At 40.4% G+C, this 22,509-nt stretch overlaps 1 protein-coding gene across 2 annotated transcripts in view; it reads right to left on the reverse strand.

Moving 5' to 3' along the window:
- The window catches only part of FARP2 (FERM, ARH/RhoGEF and pleckstrin domain protein 2), a 211,642-nt gene that overhangs the window by 56,597 nt on the left and 132,536 nt on the right, over positions 1 to 22,509 (reverse strand). For both annotated transcript variants that reach the window (XM_084638831.1, XM_084638832.1), the window contains exons 10-13: positions 18,069 to 18,232; positions 17,785 to 17,853; positions 16,683 to 16,740; positions 15,803 to 16,058 (exon numbers count right to left, since the gene is read on the reverse strand). In XM_084638831.1, the coding sequence (XP_084494957.1) occupies positions 15,803 to 16,058; positions 16,683 to 16,740; positions 17,785 to 17,853; positions 18,069 to 18,232 (547 nt within the window). The remainder of the gene's footprint in view (positions 1 to 15,802; positions 16,059 to 16,682; positions 16,741 to 17,784; positions 17,854 to 18,068; positions 18,233 to 22,509) is intronic.

Here is a 22,509-nt window from a genome sequence, read left to right on the forward strand (position 1 = left end):
TGTCATTATGCAAGGCACTGCATTTAGCCGTATGGAGTGGAAATCTATCAACTGCATGAAAAAACTTGTACAGATACAGACAGACATCATCTTCCTTTCCAAATGCAAACAGATGGACATCGTACCAAAAGGACTGAAGGTAAAAAATCCATTACAATCTACATACCACACAGACTATGCTGACAGCTTTTGCCACACGCTCTCAAAGAAACTGCGGAATCACCTGATCAACATCCTCCACAGCAAACAGGGAAAGATTAAGAATGAGCTCTCAAAAATGGATACTCTCATAAAAAACCAACCTTCCACACAAAGTTCCTCGTGGCTGGATTTTACTAAAACTAGACAAGCAATTTACAATGCACACTTTGCTTCTCTACAAAAGAAAAAGGACACTAAACTTTCTAAACTACTACATGCTACAAGGGGCCACAGCAATGGTTCCCTCAACCCACCCACCAATATTGTTAATCTATCCAACTATACTCTCAGCCCAGCAGAAGCAGCTGTCCTATCTCGGGGCCTCTCCTTCTGCCCCTCCACCCCCACGAACATGATACAGTTCTGTGGTGACCTAGAATCCCATTTTCGACGTCTCCGACTCAAGGAATATTTCCAAAATACCTCTGAACAACATACTAATCCACAGAGGCCTCCCTACCAACACTACAAAAAGAAGGATTCTAGGTGGACTCCTCCTGAAGGTCGAAACAGCAAACTGGACTTCTACATAGAGTGCTTCCGCCGACGTGCATGGGCTGAAATTGTGGAAAAGCAGCATCATTTGCCCCATAACCTCAGCCGTGTGGAACACAATGCCATCCACAGCCTCAGAAACAACTCTGACATCATAATCAAAAAGGCTGAAAAAGGAGGTGCTGTTGTCATCATGAATAGGTCGGAATATGAACAAGAGGCTGCTTGGCAGCTCTCCAACACCACTTTCTACAAGCCATTACCCTATGATCCCACTGAGAGTTACCAAAAGCAACTACAGCATTTGCTCAAGAAACTTCCTGAAAAAGCACAAGATCAAATCCGCACAGACACACCCCTGGAACCCCAACCTGGGATATTCTATCTACTACCCAAGATCCATAAACCTGGAAATCCTGGGCACCCCATCATCTCAGGCATTGGCACCCTGACAGCAGGATTGTCTGGCTATGTAGACTGCCTCCTCAGGCCCTACGCTACCAGCACTCCCAGCTACCTTCGAGACACCACTGACTTCCTGAGGAAACTTCAATCCATCGGCGATCTTCCTGATAACACCATCCTGGCCACTATGGATGTAGAAGCCCTCTACACCAACATTCCACACAAAGATGGACTACAAGCCGTCAAGAACACTATCCCCGATAATGTCACGGCTAACCTGGTGGCTGAACTTTGTGACTTTGTCCTTACCCATAACTATTTTACATTTGGGGACAATGTATACCTTCAGATCAGCGGCACTGCTATGGGTACCCGCATGGCCCCACAGTATGCCAACATTTTTATGGCTGATTTAGAACAACGCTTCCTCAGCTCTCGTCCCCTAAAGCCCCTACTCTACTTGCGCTACACTGATGACATCATCATCTGGACCCATGGAAAAGAAGCCCTTGAGGAATTCCACCATGATTTCAACAATTTCCATCCCACCATCAACCTCAGCCTGGTCCAGTCCACACAAGAGATCCACTTCCTGGACACTACAGTGCTAATAAACAATGGTCACATAAACACCACCCTATACCGGCAACCTACTGACCGCTATTCCTACCTACACCTTCCTGACCACACCACACGATCCATCGTCTACAGCCAAGCTCTGCGATACAACCGCATTTGCTCCAACCCCTCAGACAGAGACAAACACCTACAAGATCTCTATCAAGCTTTCTTACAACTACAATACCCACCTGCGGAAGTGAAGAAACAGATTGATAGAGCCAGAAGAGTTCCCAGAAGTCACCTACTACAGGACAGGCCTAACAAAGAAAATAACAGAAAGCCACTAGCCGTCACCTTCAGCCCCCAACTAAAACCCCTCCAACGAATTATTAAGGATCTACAACCTATCCTGAAGGATGACCCAACACTCTCACAAATCTTGGGAGACAGGCCAGTCCTTGCCTACAGACAGCCCCCCAACCTGAAGCAAATACTCACCAACAACCACATACCACACAACAGAACCACTAGCCCAGGAACCTATCCTTGCAACAAAGCCCGTTGCCAACTGTGCCCACATATCTATTCAGGGGACACCATCACAGGGCCTAATAACATCAGCCACACTATCAGAGGCTCGTTCACATGCACATCCACCAATGTGATATATGCCATCATGTGCCAGCAATGCCCCTCTGCCATTTACATTGGTCAAACTGGACAATCTCTACGTAAAAGAATAAATGGACACAAATCAGATGTCAAGAATTATAACATTCATAAACCAGTCGGAGAACACTTCAATCTCTCTGGTCACGCAATCACCGACATGAAGGTCACTATCTTACAACAAAAAAACTTCAAATCCAGACTCCAGCGAGAAACTGCTGAATTGGAATTCATTTGCAAATTGGATACTATTAATTTAGGCTTAAATAGAGACTGGGAGTGGCTAAGTCATTATGCAAGGTAGCCTATTTCCCCTTGCTTTTTCCTGACCCCCCCTCCCCCCCGAGACGTTCTGGTTAAACTTGGATTTAAACTTGGAGAGTGGTCAGTTTGGATGAGCTATTGCCAGCAGGAGAGTGAGTTTATGTGTGTGTGTGTTCCCCCGGGGGGGGAGGGGGAAAGCCTGGATCTGTGCTGGAAATGACCCACCTTGATTACCATGCACATTGTAGGGAGAGTGGTCACTTTGGATGAGCTATTACCAGCAGGAGAGTGAGTTTAAGTGTGTATGGGGGTAGGGGGTGAGAAAACCTGGATTTATGCTGGAAATGGCCCACCTTGATTATCATGCACATTGTGAAGAGAGTGGTCACTTTGGATGGGCTATTACCAGCAGGAGAGTGAGTTTGTGTGTCGGGGGGCGGAGGGTGAGAAAACCTGGATTTGTGCTGGAAATGGCCCAACTTGATGATCACTTTAGATAAGCTATTACCAGCAGGACAGTGGGGTGGGAGGGGGTATTGTTTCATGGTCTCTGTGTGTATATAATGTCTACTGCAGTTTCCACGGTATGCATCACGAAAGCTCATGCTCAAATAAATTGGTTAGTCTCTAAGGTGCCACAAGTACTCCTTTTCTTTTTGCAAAGACAGACTAACACGGCTGTTACTCTGAAAGAAATTTCTAGTTACTAGGGCCACATTCTGCCCTTGGTTACAAATGTGTATCCCCATTAAAAAGAATGAGGTTGTGCAGATCTGAGGGTAGAACCTGGGCTACAGAATTATTAAATCTGGCCTACAAATGATGCACAAGCCAAAAAGAACACAGCTTGGCTTCCAGAACTGCAAACTCAGGCTAGGATCTGACAGTTAAAAGTCTTTTGACATGCAAGCAGAGCTCATTTCATTCAGAGTCAGTGAGCCACAATGTAGCTGGAAAGCCTATGATGCCATTTTACAGTTATTTTTCAGAGTAGTTCTCCACTCAAAGATCCCAAACTAAAATTACAAAAATCACAAATAAATACATTTTAAAACCATATATCTGAATGTGGTTCTTGACACAGATATAAAAATAAATAATTTGGGATGTGTAGATTACATTCTGAAAACATTCTACACTTGAAGCGATTACTAACACCTAAAGTAATGTAATGAATGCAGTGAATTCAGGTTCTTTAATTGCTGAGGTGTTAATGAGGTCATTAGTTGCTGCAGAGGAAGCAACACAATTTGTTTTGGCAGACAATATACTCTTTCAATTTACCATTAAAAGGCAGTGCCCCACTGTGTCTAAGCCAGTGTTTCTCAACCCTTTTGACACCAGGGAATGGCTTGCTGCCTTCCTAAACTGTGTCAGGGAGATCTCAGGGACAGGCGCTGGTCCATGAATCAGTCATTGAGAAACACTGGTCTAAACAACCAGAGGACATATCTTGCACTATGCTTTCCCTTTAGGTATTCGTTGCTTATTTTTGCCGCTTTTCATTCCATTAATTGCATTTTTAATATTATTTTACATGTGAATTTCTTTTAAGTAATATAGCGTGTGGAATAAAGTTTCACTTTGCACTATTAGGACACGATCCAAACACCACTGAAAGACTCCCACTGACTTCAGATGGGCTTTGGACCAATCCTTGAATATCTGAATAGTAAAGTATTATTTGAATAGTGACACCACTGTGCTAAGAGCACATTTTAATGCACATTACACATCATCATGTAAGAACATAAGAACAGCCATACTGGGTCAGACCAAAGGTCCATCTAGCCCAGTATCCTGTATTCCAACAGTGGCCAATGCCAGGTACTCCAGAATGAACAAAACAGGTAATAAAGTGATCCATCTCCCGTCGCCCATTCCCAGCTTCTGGCAAACAGAGGCTAGGGACACCATCCCTGCCCATCCTGGCTAACAACCATTGATGGACCTATCCTCCATGAATTTATCTAGTTCTTTTTTGAGCCCTGTTATAGTCTTGGCCTTCCCAACATCTCTGGCAAAGAGTTCCACAGGCTGACTGTGCGCTGTGTGAAAAAATACTTCCTTTTGTTTGTTTTAAACCTGATGCCCATTAATTTCATTTGGTGGTACCTACTTCATGTGTTAGGAGGAGGAGGAAATGACACTTCCTTATTTACTTTCTCCAGGCCAGTCATTATTTTATAGACTTCTATCATATCCTCCCTGAGTCGTCTCTTTTCCAAGCTGAAAAATCCTAGTCGCTCCTCATACGGCAGCAATTCCATACCCCTAATAATTTTTTGTTACCCTTTTCTGAACCTTTTCCAAGTCCAATATATCTTTTTTGAGATGGGGCGACCACATCTGCACACAGTATTCAAGATGTGGGCATATCATGGATTTATATAGAGGCAATATGATATTTTCTATCTTATTATCTATCCCTTTCTTAATGATTCCCAACATTCTGTTTGCTTTTTTGACTGCCCCTGCACATTGAGTGGATGTTTTCAGAGAACTATCCACAATGACTACAAGATCTCTTTCTTGAGCGGTAACAGCTAATTTAGACAGCATCATTTTATATATATAGTTGGGTTTATGTTTTCTAATGTGTATTACTTTGCATTTATTAACACTGAATTTCATCTGCCATTTTGTTGCCCAGTTACCCAGTTTTGAGAGATCCCTTTGTTGCTCTTCGCAATCTTCCTGGGACTTAACTATCTTGAGTAGTTTTGTATCATCTGCAAATTTTGCCACCTCACTGTTTACCCCTTTTTCCAGATCATTTATGAATATGTTAAATAGGACTTGGCCCTGTACAGACCCCTTGGGTACATCACTATTTACCTCTGTCCATTCTGAAAACTGACCATTTATTCCTACCCTTTGTATCCTATCTTTTAACCAGTTACCAATCCATAAGAGAACCTTCCGTCTTATCCCATGACTGCTTACTTCACTTAATAGCCTTTGGTGAGGGACCTTGTCAAAGGCTTTCTGAAAATCTAAATATACTATATCCACTTGATCGCCCTTGTCCACATGCTTGTTGACAACCTCAAAGAATTCTAGTAGATTGGTGAGGCATGATTTCCCTTTACAAAAACCATGTTAACTATTCCCCAACAAATTATGTTCACCTGTGTGTCTGACTATTTTGTTCTTTACTATAGTTTCAACCAGTTTTTGTCACCTAAAAAGAATGGTTCAGGTTTGGGAATCTCACTCACATCCTCAACAGTGAAGACCAATGCAAAGAATTCATTTAGTTTCGCTGCAATGGCCTTATCATCCTTGAGTACTCCTTTAGCATCTTGATCATCCAGTGGCCCCACTGGTTGTTTAGCAGGCTTCCTGATTCTGACGTACTTAAAAAGTAATAGCAAAATTTTTTGAGTCTTTGCTTAGCTGTTCTTCAAATTCTTTTTGGGCCTTCCTAATTATATTTTTATACTTCATTTGCCAGAGTTTATGCTTCTTTCTATTTTCCTCATTAAGATTTAACTTTCACTTTTTAAAGGATGCCTTTTTGCTTCTCACTGCTTCTTTTACTTTGTTGTTTAGCCATGGTGGCTCTTTCTTGGTTCTCTTATTATGTTTTTTAATTTGCAGTATACATTTAAGTTGAGCTTCTATTATGGTGTCTTTAAAAAGTTTCCATGCAGCTTGCAGAGATTTTACTTTTGGTGCTGTACCTTTTAATTTCTGTTTAACTAACCTAATTTTTGTGTAGTTCCCCTTTCTGAAATTAAATGCTACAGTGTTGGGCCATTGTGGTGTTTTCCTGCCACATGGATATTAAATTTAATTATATTATATCAACTCCTCTTGAGGGTTCCAGGACTAGCTGCTCCAAGAAGCAGTAATTTAAGGTGTCAAGAAACTTTATTTCTGCATCCGCTGACATGTACCCAGTCAATATGGGGATAGTTGAAATCCCCCATTATTATTGAGTTTTTTATTTTAATAGCCTCTCTAATCTCCCTGAGCATTTCATGGTCACTATCACCATCCTGGTCAGGTGATCTGTAATATATCTGTAATATATCCCTACTGCTATATTCTTATTATTCAAGCATGGAATTACTATCCATAGAGATTCTATGGTACAGTTTGGTTCATTTAAGATTTTTACTTCATTTGATTCTACGTTTTCTTTCACATACAGTGCCACTCCCTCACCAGCATGACCTATTCTGTCCTTTCAATATATTTTGTATCCTGGTATTATTGTGTCCCATTGATTATCCTCATTCCACCAAGTTTCTGTGATGCCTATTATATCAATATCCTCATTTAATAGAGGCACTCTAGTCCACTTATCTTATTATTTAGACTTCTAACACTGGTATATAAGCACTTTAAAAACTTGTCACTTTTTAGCTGTCTGCCATTACATGATGTAATTGAATGGGACTTTTTTTCTTTTGACTATTTCTCATCAGATCCTACCTGTATTTTATCATCTTCCATCCTCGCCTCCTTATTAGGACATAGGGAATCTCCATTTATAGATTCTCCCCTAAGGCATGTTCGTACCATGTGCTCCTCTGTACCTGTCGGCTTTCTCCCAGCCCTTAGTTTAAAAACTGCTCTACGACCATTTTAATGTAACGTGTTCCTTTTCCTGGATATTTCAAAATACTGCTTTTAATTAAAACAAACAAACAAAGACCATAATCTGAACTTATTCTCTGCAAAACTGTTCTTTAAAATCATTTAAAAAACAGGTGGGCTATAGAGGCATAAAAAAAACCCTCAGCAATTTCTTTTGCCTCTACAATTTTTAATTCATAGATTTTCCACTCTTTTTTCACACACTATGGCTTTGACCCACTAAAGCACTTTTAAACACAACTATAACTTAATGGAACTACTCACACGTAAAAGTTTTGCTCCTGCTTAAGAACTTTACTGGAGCGGCCCAATTTGTTTTAAAAATTTTCACTCTTAATTTTAAAGGTTATGATCAGAATGTGAATTTACTGATTTTCATATTTCTAAAAATATACTTGAGTAACCAAAGCATCTTCAAAGATCATATTGCATTTGTCATAATATCTTCTCTTACTTTTCACTCCATGAAGTCGGTTTTAGCCCACAAAAACTTATTTGCAAATAAATTTGTTTGTCTCTAAGGTGCCACAAGGACTCTTCATTGTTTTTGCTGATACAGACTAACACAGCTACCACTCTGAAACCTGTCATAGTATCTTAGTATCATAGGTAGCATATATTAAAAACTTTTATAAAATGTTATATCAATATAGTATAATATTTACTTCAGCATGACAGTCTAAGGTGAGGCTGCCATCATGCAACTTGATCATGCAAGACTACTGTGTTTATATCCAGTTTGGGGCTTAACTTATGAACCTCTGAAACAGCTACATGTTGCAATGAAAATAGCAGCTCAAATTCAGATATTGTAACAACATAATAGGACTAATGTTCTAATATCTTTTTATGCTAGATCACACACTTTTGGCATGGAATCAGAGACATCTCCTTGACTACTAAGAAAACAATGCAACAGGTTTTTTTTTACATCTAAGCAGTTCAAGTATGGAAAGCAATTCTACTTTTCAGAAAGTTCTAAAACCAATAGTAAAAAAAAAAAAAAAAAAAAAAATCCAGTTCGCCTTAGTTATGTAACCAGATGCACTGATTTCAAAGGGACTACCTTGCATGAGTAAGGCAAGCAAGATTTAGCTGTATATTAAGTATGCTGTTCTGGAGGAGAACATGTAACACAGAAAATATGAGTACATGACCTACTTGTCGCCATGCATTATGCTACAATCACTGATGGTTAGTTATAAGGATATAGAGCAGATTGCCTAAGAGAGGCTGAACCAGAGCTAATAGGAGAATGTCTCTGACATAAATGGTGCTTTTAGGATGAAATCTGAATTTTTCTTCTCATCTGTACTCGTAATAAAGGGATTCAAACAAAACAGTAACTTGAGCACTATTTGCCTCGTCTACACTACCCTCCCAAATGCCTACAAAAAGAAAACTAAGCTGGGAAATCCGATAATAAAACTCCTGGGAGTCTTAGCCGAGGAGAACCAACATTTAATCTATTTGAAACACAAGTGTAAAGAAAAATAAAAGCTAAAAAGCCCATTTTGTCATTCATATCAAAGGTTTCCTCATTTTATTGTACACACAACTTAAAAAGTTCTGAATAAGTACAAATCTTTAGGTTTATAATCAGCAATTTCAACAGAAAACAAAGATGTAAAACTCCCCAAACAAATAATTCAACAACAATGTTTACTGTATAAAAAAAAAAGATCAAGTTCCAAAAGATCAATGTATTAAGAAATTCCAGTCCCCTTTGCATTGTTAGTTTCTGCAAAGATTAGCACCTATTAAACTGGGGATCACTTCAGGCTAAGGCACAAGTGGTTTTGTGAGCTGAACGTACAGTACACCTGCACATTCTGGTGATAGGTCTTTGGACTTTCTTACCAATGTTTAGAACTCTGCCACAAATAGTATTACTGACTGAAGTCAGAGCCCTACACATTGAAGCTATAGTAGAATATTGTGATTTCATAGAATTTACAGTAATGTCTTTCCATCCGATGAAGTGAGTTGTAGCTCACGAAAGCTCATGTTCAAATAAATTGGTTAGTCTCTAAGGTGCCACAAGTACTCCTTTTCTTTTTGTCTTTCCACAGGTTACACATCTTAGTTTTAGTTATTTGAGAAGCACTCCAGATTCAAAACCCACTAAGTTATTCTTCACTCAGTAGATTAATCTTCTAATAACCCACAGAGAGGTAAGTGAATTAAATGTACTTTGCAATATACATTTGGAGCTGTAAAAATCTCACAATATCCATATATTTGGTACGTATGTATACTCATACATATACACATAGCATTTGTGATGAGTTCAGTGTTAGAACAGCTACAGTGCAGATGACAACTATGAGAGTTTGCACTGAGAATTGTGCTATATACCTATTCAGTGCATTAATATCTAATAATTAAGGCTGAGCACCCTTTGCAAAATGACAATAATAGGAATGACTTACCAACAGGTTTGCAGCAAAACAACAACATAATAATTAACAGGATTTTTTTTTTGTTACTGTTTTCCCACAATCTTATCAAGACTTGCAAGAAACAAAATTAAACAAAAAACCACCACCACCTAATATCACAGGATAAGGGAGTTCAATACTTGTTTTATCCATTAACTCTGAGGTTACTGGGCTTTTAAGTGAAACTTGATAGAAAAATCAATATATTTCCTACTCCATATGAATGATAAAATATGAATAATTTCTGGGAAATAGACAAAATGTTACTTTAATGACTCATGATTATTTTAAAATTACGAAGTATATACCACAACACACTAATACGAATGTAGTAAACTTTACCAAGACTTAACTGGATGGCTGTTTGATCACAGAATGTTCTCTGACCTTTGTTTTGTAAATCAAATGAACTACAATAACTACACATACCAAGACTAAAATGTGCTCTTACAGTGCTTCACATTTGGTGAAAAACATATTCTTAAGTGATGAGTGGGTGTAAATATACATACAGAGAAATATAGGTACATATTATTTTATGGAGCTCTAAGCCCTGCAATGCATTTTTAAATAGCTTTCTGTTGAACTGTGAAATGCAGTCAAATACCTTATGTCTAGACCTAAATCCATTAGTAGGCTATAGCTACAGTGGTGAAGAATCACTATTGTTTATGTCTATTCTATAAATGCATTTGTTTATATACAAATACCTGATTAAACATTTAGCAGTTGTTAATGCAGGGTCCCATGCCATGTAGGGGAATTCAGAGGCAGAAGGGATGAATGGCCCCAAATCTCTCAGAGGAAGGAGAGCAGTGTTTCTATGGCATGCTCCCCCTTCACTTGCAAGTATGAGGACATGGACTGTGGGGTAGAATAGTATACTGGAGTATGTATAGGTGAATAGCTGCTTTTCGCATCATGGCTTGGCTATTGGCCCAGTAGAGGTGAAACCTGCGCAGTAGTTAATGACAGCTGACCAACATTACGTCCCTTCCATGCCTTCCATTCATGAGGTCAGAAATCATCCTTAGAAGTGATGCTGCCAGGAAGTACCATGGAAAGGCTGCTAGCCTTTGGCTTGCCACTGCCCAAATCCGAACAAATGAGTCTTGTGTCCAGGCTTCCCACCATTATTTTTCAAAATCTTCCCTGTTCAGGGGAACTTGGATAAGAGACTCCGCAAGGATCATCTTCTAAAGTTTCCCATGTAATTCCTTTCCCCCACCCCCACCCCAATCCATCTGTAACATGGTGCCCATAACTTATTTTCATACTCACGTTCTCCTTTCACTCCAAAAACCATAGTTCTCTATGTAAGTATCCAGCACCTTCTTTTAAAATTGAGTAGCACACTATTAACTTTCTTTAAACAACCATTTTTATGTTCAGATTAAAAATATTCAATATCAACAACTATTATTTAATAGAACTGAAGTTGTGAGAAACCGAAAACAAAACTGAAAGTCTGCTAGCGTGTTTAACATTTAGGATGTTATGCTTAGGTATTGAAATACACATTGCACCACATAACAAACTGTACTAGCAAGGTAAAACAGCCTTAGTGGAGAATTGAGAGCCTGCCTTCTCACCTTCTTCCTGGGCTGGTCCAACCAGAGACACATCCATGGGGAGAGGAGTAGGTGTGGCAGGATGCTGTGACTGCTGCCAGGGAAAAGAGCTAGCTAGCCACACTGGTTTATGCTAGAACTGACACCTAGACTGCTGAAAGGCACTGAACCCAATAATCTCTCTAGAAGAGGACTGTATCTTTGCACCACCCATGAGGATGCTTCTGAGAGTCTGTCTCTCCCCTGACAATAGATCAGCAAGATTAAGTGAATTTGAAGTCTGACCATCTGTAGGAAATGCTACAAAACATTCTTCTTTGACAAAGCCTGTCACAAGACACTAGAAGACTAACATCCCGCTTCTACCTGCCCCCAAAAACAACACACAAAACCTCTCACGATTAACTAAAATTAAATAGACAAACACACAACTCTACCCCAAGCCAAGTTTGTATACTCTAAAAAGGGAAAAGAACCAGAGATTATAAAATTCATTTGGGATTTTGTACTGCTAATTGATTTTACATGGAGGCATTCAGATTCTAGAATTATGGGTGGTATTATAAAAACCGTAAGAGAAACATCTCCATCTGCCCCCACCAATAGCACAGGGGTTTGAAGTCCCTCCATCAGTCTGCTAGCCAACACTTAAGTTTTGGTTACCTAGCCCCTTTATGGTATTTAGGTCAGCATTAGAAGAGTGTTTCCCCATTCTGTCTCCCACATCCCAGCTTCCTGGAGGAGAATGTAAAAGGAGAAATACCTGTTGCCCACTCTAGTGTGCTATTTTAGCAGCTGGATACTGCCTTTTAGCTCTGCTTGTGTGGTTTTGATCAGCATGTCCTTATCAGAGTATTCCCAACCCCGGTCTTTGGAAAAAAACTGGAGTCAGATGCTGTGGAAGAAAAAATGACTTACCTGCTGTTATGCGTCACTAAAAATACTATTTTAATGGATTCATATTTTTTGCCCCAAAAAATTGTCTATCTGTCTCATACTAGAAGCCAAAGAATCAAGAACTGGAATCCAGTCATTATGGTATCTTTCAAGAATGAAGCATGAGTTTAAATTAAAGCATTACCTTTTGTTTTTTTTAACAAATCCTGGGGTTTGTAAATGCCATTAAAAGATACACAGGATTGCAAAGTGCAGATAGTTTTAAACTTTTCTACCCCTACCTTTTAAAGACTAACTACATCTCAAGAAAAAAATATTAGTAAGCTTTCATATATCATTATAAAGAGCTTTTTCAAAGTGCTTCTGAGAATTTGGAGTGGAACTTTGTGGTTTTTTTTTAAAATACAGACTCAGTCAATCCTTAGGAAAGCCCTTGTGACACAAAGTCCTACATATAGACAAAAGGCAATTTTTAACCTTTAATATCTTGGAATTTTTCAAAAGAATCAGAAATTGTCCCTGCCTATATTACTATCCAAAGACTTGCCTCCCACTCTCCATCCCCTAAAAGAGAATTCTCCAATTAAAGCCTTTTTCAATGAAAAAATAAACTAATTATTGCATGACCAGCACCAGCTCGGTGAGATAGCCAAAGAACAAAAAGTTTGTCTCCTTCAGCTGCCTATTTACTGATGCCATATTCCACATTCCTGACATTTCCACAAATAGAAATCAGCTCAACAACAAGAGGCAAAATGATTAACATATAGAGGGGAGAGAGAGAGACAGACAGAGAGAGAGAACTGCGATTTAAAGAAACAGAACAGCCACAAACACTTGAAAAATGGCACAGTTAATACTTCACCATATGGTGGTATAGGTATGCTTTGATTTTCTAATGCCAGTCAGCAAATGCAAACTCCTGACACCTCCTAGTGCAACAATAGGGATTCCACTCAAACACAATCAGTGGAATGAGTACACATACTGAATGCTTTAAGGAACGATCATGTCTGTAGAAGGAATAATTAGAATAGACTACAAACAAGAAAAGAATAAGTGAATGAGGGACAATCACCCCATTAAGTTTTATTGCACATTGAAAGAACTTTCCTTGCAATGTTTCATTAGGATTCCCTAAGAGATTTTTAAGTGGCCTACCAAGTATGAAGGTTCCTTTGCAACACATCAGTCCCTTACACAGGAAACACCATATAAACATTAATGGAAAGCACATAATATGAATAAATTAATTATGCTAATTTATGCACCCTGTTTATTTTGGAGGGAATGCAATGAAGTGATATTGAACTGTTATCCCATTTAAGAAAGGCGGGTTCAGAATCTGGACTACAGGGAATATAAACCAAATTGCCTCAAGAGGCGATGCTTTTGACCCCAAACCTGCTACAGGGATATTTTTTATTTTAAACTTGTTTCTTGCACAAGGCCCTCAAAATTTTGCATCTCAGAATTCCAGCCCTACCAAGAATATTTATTAGGTGGACTGAGAGTAAGTTAGTTTGATAACCTTCACCATCACTAATTTAATGAATAAGTACAATAGATACAATCACTAAAATCTATATTTACACCTTTTCAATTATACTTTCACTATGAATCATTTCATATAAAGTCACCTGTCTAAAAATGCCTGTGAAGATTAAAACAGTGGCTGATGGTATTCACTTTTTTTTTTTTTAATTTTACACCAACTCTTTATTTCCCTGAAAGGAACCATCTTATTTCAATAGCGTTCTGCTGAATACAGTGCAGAGTTTAAATTAAAGACAGCTATTGCCTGTTTTATCTTTTAACATTTCTCCCAGACCAAGCAAGCTTTAATTACATTAAATTGCAGCCATTTTTCTGCAGTGTAATTGATTAAATTAAGACAAAGAAGATGAGAAAGTTCAATAAGGAGTTAAGTGCCTTTATAATCTATGTGTCTCCCTCCAAACAGCTGAAAAACAGCAAGGAACTTGTTCATTGCTGGACTGTTGTTGATCACAATGTGCCTTTAAGTTCAACAATCCTCTTCAGGGGTAGATCAGGTGATGCCCAACATGCATTTGCTCCTGTACACATGCTCCTCTTCTAAATTGCCATCTAAGAGTTTGATTCTTTGAGGTGTATGCCACATTTTTGTTGCATAAACTTGACATTTTAAGAATTATCTTCATGGTTGATTCACAGATTGTCCACCTTTGTCTCAAGAAACAGCACAGAGTCTTACTGCATTGCAGGACCACAACCTATGTATTGGATCTGGCCTGTTAACAACTGACCTACAAGCGGCAGCATCTCATACTGATGTCAGAGAAAGTGCACACCAGACTAAATCTGACATGACATAAACATGTTTCCGTGAAAGTAAGCTATAATAGGACTATAATTTTTCTTAATTCTGGTTGGCCCAACTGACAATACTAATCCTTTTGGAAGTTTCTTAAATTTAGCATTTTGCATAAATCACAGCTGGTTATAGACTTTGTGGATACACATATTTCAATAACAAAGCTGGGATACTTCAAGGGAAAATAAAGAGGAGGAGAGAAACAAAAATCAACTATATTATGCAAATTAAAATCCAGCCACTGAAATAAAAGTTTTCCACCTCAAAAATTATTTAAATTATACCTCTGAATTGAAACCTAGTTCCAAACAGCATAGGTGGATACCTCAAACATCAAACTATCAATCAATTATTGATGTGCGTTTTTCCTGTTTGGTCTTCTTGGGCAAGATTCTTTAAATTATTCTGAAAATCAAAAGTGAAGTTCTCACCAGTTGCTTGAACAAAGGGGTTGCTGAAGAAGTGGCTTATATCCACTGGAGCTGCACCTTCCGAATCCCAGGAATCTGTATCTGTACTGGTAGAGTCTTCTGTAGTGGTAAGTGGATAGCTTAGCTGCTCCAACTGGTCAATGATGTCAGTGAACTGAAAGGCTGAGCTGGATTCAGAGCGAACCGAGTAGGCTGGAAAGTTCACCATAGAACTAGCTTCAGAATGATTAGCAGAGCTATATGTGTGAAAGGATGATGTACCATTCAGTGGCAAATTATTGAGGGAACTGCTTTCAGAACGGTTGTTTATGAGTGAACTGGTTTCAGAAGGACTCAAAAGACTTTGCATTCTGCTTGCTTGTGCTTTAACCTCAAACAATTCCGATGTATCTGATGGTCTCTCATTGCCATTGAAATCACTTCCTTCTTCAAATTCAAATTCATCTTCCATGTTCATATCTACTGCTTCTGTGGAGTATCTGTCAGGGCTTGACTGAGAAGACACCATATTTTGCTGAAGCATATCCTTAGTTAGTTTAGTTGAATCTGATGCATGCCTAGATAAATCAGACCCTATTAGGTCTAAGCCACTGTACACATATGAAAATGCCTCAGATCCCCCAGCAAAAAAGGAGATTTCTGTTGGGTCATCATCAATAAATTCTTCTGAAACCTGCAGCTGGGAATTCGTCAATGTGAAAAGAGGGTCACCCCTACCACAATACTGATGCTTTTTATCAGTAATAAAAACACCTGTGGTACAGTCATCCTCATCATTGTCATTTTTACAGATAACCCTGCTCTCCTTGTTACCCTTCTCTATTTCTAGATCTAAACCACAACTATTCTCAACACCAGGACAAGTGAGGCTGCAGTTTCCTACAACATTACAAAACCCAACACCTTGGAATGACTGGAGTATGGGAGATCCAGGCTGCTGTGTCGCTTTCTTCTCAGTTTCTTCAGATGGTGTTGCAATACTCTTTTCTGTTGTTGAGCTCCTCGTGTACGGTGCTCTGGGGTCCAAGAAGGAACGATTCGTCTCTGTACAGATGGGCAGGTCAGTAGTGGTAGTGAATGATGTATAAACTGAATGGAAGGAGGCAGATACTGAGGCATGGGACTCAGGAGCACCTAAGCCCTCGGTAAATGAGACACTCTGAAGTGGAAAAAAAATAGAATAGGTAAAAAAGTGTTTTTATCATACACAGAAAAAATACTACCTCTGATATCTGATTCAGTAAGAGTGTGTACTAGAAAGATTTTCTACAAATACAGCTCATATAGAAAAAAAGACCAAAATCTCCAGAAAGATAAAAACTCACCTTTTACAACTTCTGATGATCAGTTATCAAATTATTCCCGTAATTTTTAAACCCTCTGCCAACAGAGCAAACAAGAAAATACCCACATGGGATTGGAGGGAATTCACAAAACATTTAGGGCCAAGTCCTGAAGTGCTTGCTTCAACACATGCTTGTATGACAGAGACATTTGATCTGAGACACATGAACAGGACTGAGTATCTCAAGGAATAAGTATGAAAATTACTTTTCAATTATGTGAAGTGTGAAAGATGAGCCATGTGAGTCAATTCAACCTATCTGAAGTACCCACTAAAATTAGTACCACAGGAAAAAAATTATGCACAGGCATGAAGATTAAACAGTGAAAGTGATTCTGGATCAACAAGACAACATAATCAACTTTCCCTATACTGCCAAACTGGAAAGCTGGCTATCAGTCTTACTGACCAGAATATTTAGAGTGGTGCAGGACTAACCTGTTTTGGCACATCTGTGTTCGAAGTGTGAGCAAACACTCTAGCTTTGCTGTGCCTCCTGAAAGACAGAGTATGCTGTAAGGAACTAAGAAATCAATCAGCCTTTCTTCTCCCCTACTCAACTTCACTCATTCTACCCACCCACACAAAAGAGTAAAAAGATGTTATATCCCCCATTCAGCGATGAGTAAATGAAGGTACAGCAAAGACATGAAATATTTGTGAATTACTACAAAACACAGAAGACAATTACAGAAAACAGAGACTCTAGATTCAGACCATTCATGTCTTCAAAGGAGAACGCAAAGGCAACTGCAAGGGCATGGGAGAATAGAAGAATGAGGCAGCATAAAGATGTCTGTTCTTTTTTTAAAAAATTTCTCTTCTCATCAAAGCACACAAATATCCATAAATTAATATGGTGTCAAAACAGAGAGCAAGTCAATTCATGTGCAACACTTATGCTAAGTACATTGTTGGTTAACTGTATACAATATATGGTATGTAATAGTACCCATTTTCCATGAAAAAAAAAAGCCCTTTTTATAAATTATACAAGCTGGTGATCTGAGCCCATGTAACGGTTTCAGAAAATCCCTGCTCAAGACAGGAAGCTGATCAGAAGTCCAAATCGTCAATATACATTTTTTATGGAATTTTCCACGGTTTTATCACTCAGATTAATGTCCCGTAGACCTTTTCTTATTTTGTGAAAACTGCCTTTGGAATGCATTTTCTAACTGCATTTCATGTAAACCATACACCCGCAAGAAAACCACATGGACTAAAAGGAAGGATGACATCTCCTTGAAACATTTCCTACTAGTAGTTAGAGTGTGTGTGCACACTTGAGAGAGAGAGAGAGATTCAAAAAATAAATCAAAGGCAGAATACAATTTCAAGTCCCTGCTCTGCCACAAACTTCCTGTGTGACTTTGGGCAAGTCACTTAGCCTCTCTGTGCCTCTGTTCCTTAGAATTGTATAATTAAAAAAAGAAATGTCTCAAAGCAGCAATTTCATTAAAAGTGAGATTTAGGATATCAACCTAGGGGCTCCAAGAGTCTCAAATTAATGTCACATTTTAAAAATCATGGGTTTTACCTTTCATAGGGAGTTTTCTTCATCCCACTGTCTTTAACATAATCCACCAGCTGTTTCTGTGTTCGTCCACTGTGAACCCATGCAAAGTACAAATATTATAAAAATCATCACAGAAGGAGTAGATAAAAATGTCCAGGTTTGGAACAAAGAATGGTTATGCATCAGGAACAGATTCTGAAACTTTTAACTTCAGTGAATTACTTTAAAGCACTTTTTCATCATGATTTAATTTCCTAACTATAAAAGGTTGTGCTATAAATATGCTGAGTTATGCTACGTCATACCTGTATCTGAATGAAGACCCTCTGCTGAAGAAGACTGCTTTAGCCTTTGGTTTTGGTTGATCAAACAACCTGAAGAAAGTGTGATATTCCACACAGATTTTCCAGAAGTTTTTACACTCATCCCTACTGCCAAACAGAAACTCCAGCGTATCCTGATATGGACCCTAGGAGCAAAACAGACACTCAAGTAACACACACAAGAACACTGAAGAAAGGCAAGAAAATAGCATGTACACTCCACCACAGATGGCACAGATACTGAATTGCAATGGGCTGCAATATTTTTGTTTCCATGTGGTCTGAGCCATGTCACATATAAAAATCTTTATTTTAGTAAGCCCTTGGGGCATTTGGTAAAGTTTTGAATGTAGTTTTAAAATGTGCAATCTGAAACATCCTAAAATGTTTTTATTCATGCTTTAGAAAAATGCAAAAGTGCTTTAAAATAAACTTGATAAAAACTTTTAAAATTATATTAAATATAGATCATATTAGTAAAAGTGGATTATTAAATTAGTAATGTGTCTGAAAGAAATAATGAAGATATTTAATCACAAGGCTTATTTTAAAATATGTTTTCTTAAAAGTGCTAATGGTTATCTTACTTCCTGGGGTTTGTTAGATTTCTTCTTTCATTTAACTGTTTGAACTTAAGAACTACTAATAGACTTGGCTGCACCTAAAAAAATCCAACAAAGATAAAAACAGATGTCTAGGTTTTGTAACTGATGATGCAAATTTGCGGGAAAGCAAATCCAAAGTAGAGGATATCTCACTGAAAAAACTCTTCCTACCAGCCCCCTTCCATTGAACACTGGGGGGGTGTGTGTGTGTCATACTTTTAAGAGTCTTAGCTTATCTCAATTGGCATAGTATCACATGAGGAGTTAAGTGGCTTCAGAGGTACCCACAGCCGCCAACTATATAGGGATAATGTACATTAAAACCAACATCATCAATTACACCTGGAAACAAGCCATAAGCTGGTGCAGATTGGATGGCACAGGTATGATGAACTCTCTCTGATAAGCACTACTTAGCAAGCAGGCATACCGCACCAAGCGGAGAGTGGACCAGATGATATGTCTGGGGCAAGAAAGCAGAAGGAGACTCCACTGGTTGGAAGGCATGAGATGCGATGTCCTGAGGTTGGGGGTTCCACGACCACCACTCCCAAGAGGAGAAGGCGGGTGGTGGTGGTCGGGGACTCTCTCCTCCGGGGGACTGAGTCATCTATCTGCTGCCCTGACCGGGAAAACCGAGAAGTCTGCTGCTTGCCAGGGGCTAAGATTCGTAATGTGATGGAGAGACTGCCGAGACTCATCAAGCCCTCGGATCGCTACCCCTTCCTGCTTCTCCACGTGGGCACCAATGATACTGCCAAGAATGACCTTGAGCGGATCACTGCGGACTATGTGGCTCTAGTAAGAAGGATAAAGGAGTTGGAGGCGCAAGTGGTGTTCTCGTCCATCCTCCCCGTGGAAGGAAAAGGCCTAGGTAGGGAGCGTCGAATCGTGGAAGTCAACGAATGGCTACGCAGGTGGTGTTGGAGAGAAGGCTTTGGTTTCTTTGACCATGGGATGGTGTTCCATGAAGGAGGAAAGCTGGGCAGAGACGGGCTCCATCTTACGAAGAGAGGGAAGAGCATCTTTGCCAGCAGGCTGGCTAACCTAGTGAGGAGGGCTTTAAACTAGGTTCACCGGGGGAAGGAGACCAAAGCCCTGAGGTAAGTGGGAAAGCGGGATACCGGGAGGAAGCACAGGCAGGAATGTCTGTGAGGGGAGGGCTCCTGCCTCATACTGGGAATGAGGGGCGATCAACAGGTTATCTCAAGTGCTTATATACAAATGCACAAAGCCTTGGAAACAAGCAGGGAGAACTGGAGGTCCTGGTGATGTCAAGGAACTATGACGTGATCGGAATAACAGAGACTTGGTGGGATAACTCACATGACTGGAGTACTGTCATGGATGGTTATAAACTGTTCAGGAAGGACAGGCAGGGCAGAAAAGGTGGGGGAGTAGCACTGTATGTAAGGGAGCAGTATGACTGCTCAGAGCTCCGGTACGAAACTGCAGAAAAACCTGAGTGTCTCTGGATTAAGTTTAGAAGTGTGTGCAACAAGAGTGATGTAGTGGTGGGAGTCTGCTATAGACCACCGGACCAGGGGGATGAGGTAGATGAGGCTTTCTTCCGGCAGCTCACGGAAGCTACTAGATCGCATGCCCTGATTCTCATGGGTGACTTTAATTTTCCTGATATCTGCTGGGAGAGCAATACAGAGGTGCATAGACAATCCAGGAAGTTTTTGGAAAGCGTAGGGGACAATTTCCTGGCGCAAGTGCTAGAGGAGCCAACTGGGGGGGGGGCCGCTTTTCTTGACCTGCTGCTCACAAACCGGGTAGAATTAGTGGGGGAAGCAAAAGTGGATGGGAATCTGGGAGGCAGTGACCATGAGTTGGTTGAGTTCAGAATCCTGACACAGGGAAGAAAGGTAAGCAGCAGGATACGGACCCTGGACTTCAGGAAAGCAGACTTCGACTCCCTCAGGGAACGGATGGCCAGGATCCCCTGGGGGACTAACTTGAAGGGGAAAGGAGTCCAGGAGAGCTGGCTGTATTTCAAGGAATCCCTGTTGAGGTTACAGGGACAAACCATCCCAATGAGTCGAAAGAATAGTAAATATCGCACGCGACCAGCTTGGCTTAATGGTGAAATCCTAGCGGATCTTAAACATAAAAAAGAAGCTTACAAGAAGTGGAAGGTTGGACATATGACCAGGGAAGAGTATAAAAATATTGCTCGGGCATGTAGGAATGATATCAGGAGGGCCAAATCGCACCTGGAGCTGCAGCTAGCCAGAGATGTCAAGAGTAACAAGAAGGGTTTCTTCAGGTATGTTGGCAACAAGAAGAAAGCCAAGGAATGTGTGGGCCCCTTACTGAATGAGGGAGGCAACCTAGTGACAGAGGATGTGGAAAAAGCTAATGTACTCAATGCTTTTTTTGCCTCTGTTTTCACTAACAAGGTCAGCTCCCAGACTGCTGCGCTGGGCATCACAAAATGGGGAAGAGATGGCCAGCCCTCTGTGGAGATAGAGGTGGTTAGGGACTATTTAGAAAAGCTGGACGTGCACAGGTCCATGGGGCCGGACGAGTTGCATCCGAGAGTGCTGAAGGAATTGGCGGCTGTGATTGCAGAGCCATTGGCCATTATCTTTGAAAACTCGTGGCGAACCGGGGAAGTCCCGGATGACTGGAAAAAGGCTAATGTAGTGCCAATCTTTAAAAAAGGGAAGAAGGAGGATCCTGGGAACTACAGGCCAGTCAGCCTCACCTCAGTCCCTGGAAAAATCATGCAGCAGGTCCTCAAAGAATCAATCCTGAAGCACTTGCATGAGAGGAAAGTGATCAGGAACAGCCAGCATGGATTCACCAAGGGAAGGTCATGCCTGACTAATCTAATCGCCTTTTATGATGAGATTACTGGTTCTGTGGATGAAGGGAAAGCAGTGGATGTATTGTTTCTTGACTTTAGCAAAACTTTTGACACGGTCTCCCACAGTATTCTTGTCAGCAAGTTAAGGAAGTATGGGCTGGATGAATGCACTATAAGGTGGGTAGAAAGCTGGCTAGATTGTCGGGCTCAACGGGTAGTGATCAATGGCTCCATGTCTAGTTGGCAGCCGGTATCAAGTGGAGTGCCCCAAGGGTCGGTCCTGGGGCTGGTTTTGTTCAATATCTTCATAAATGATCTGGAGGATGGTGTGGATTGCACTCTCAGCAAATTTGCGGATGATACTAAACTGGGAGGAGTGGTAGATACGCTGGAGGGGAGGGATAGGATACAGAAGGACCTAGACAAATTGGAGGATTGGGCCAAAAGAAATCTGATGAGGTTCAATAAGGATAAGTGCAGGGTCCTGCACTTAGGACGGAAGAACCCAATGCACAGCTATAGACTAGGGACCGAATGGCTAGGCAGCAGTTCTGCGGAAAAGGACCTAGGGGTGACAGTGGACGAGAAGCTGGATATGAGTCAGCAGTGTGCCCTTGTTGCCAAGAAGGCCAATGGCATTTTGAGATGTATAAGTAGGGGCATAGCGAGCAGATCGAGGGACGTGATCGTTCCCCTCTATTCGACATTGGTGAGGCCTCATCTGGAGTACTGTGTCCAGTTTTGGGCCCCACACTTCAAGAAGGATGTGGATAAATTGGAGAGAGTCCAGCGAAGGGCAACAAAAATGATTAGGGGACTGGAACACATGACTTATGAGGAGAGGCTGAGGGAGCTGGGATTGTTTAGCCTGCAGAAGAGAAGAATGAGGGGGGATTTGATAGCTGCTTTCAACTACCTGAAAAGGGGTTCCAAAGAGGATGGCTCTAGACTGTTCTCAATGGTAGCAGATGACAGAACGAGGAGTAATGGTCTCAAGTTGCAG

This window comes from Lepidochelys olivacea (genome assembly GCF_965140295.1).
Source record: "Lepidochelys olivacea isolate rLepOli2 genome assembly, chromosome: 9".
Taxonomy (NCBI): domain Eukaryota; kingdom Metazoa; phylum Chordata; order Testudines; family Cheloniidae; genus Lepidochelys; species Lepidochelys olivacea.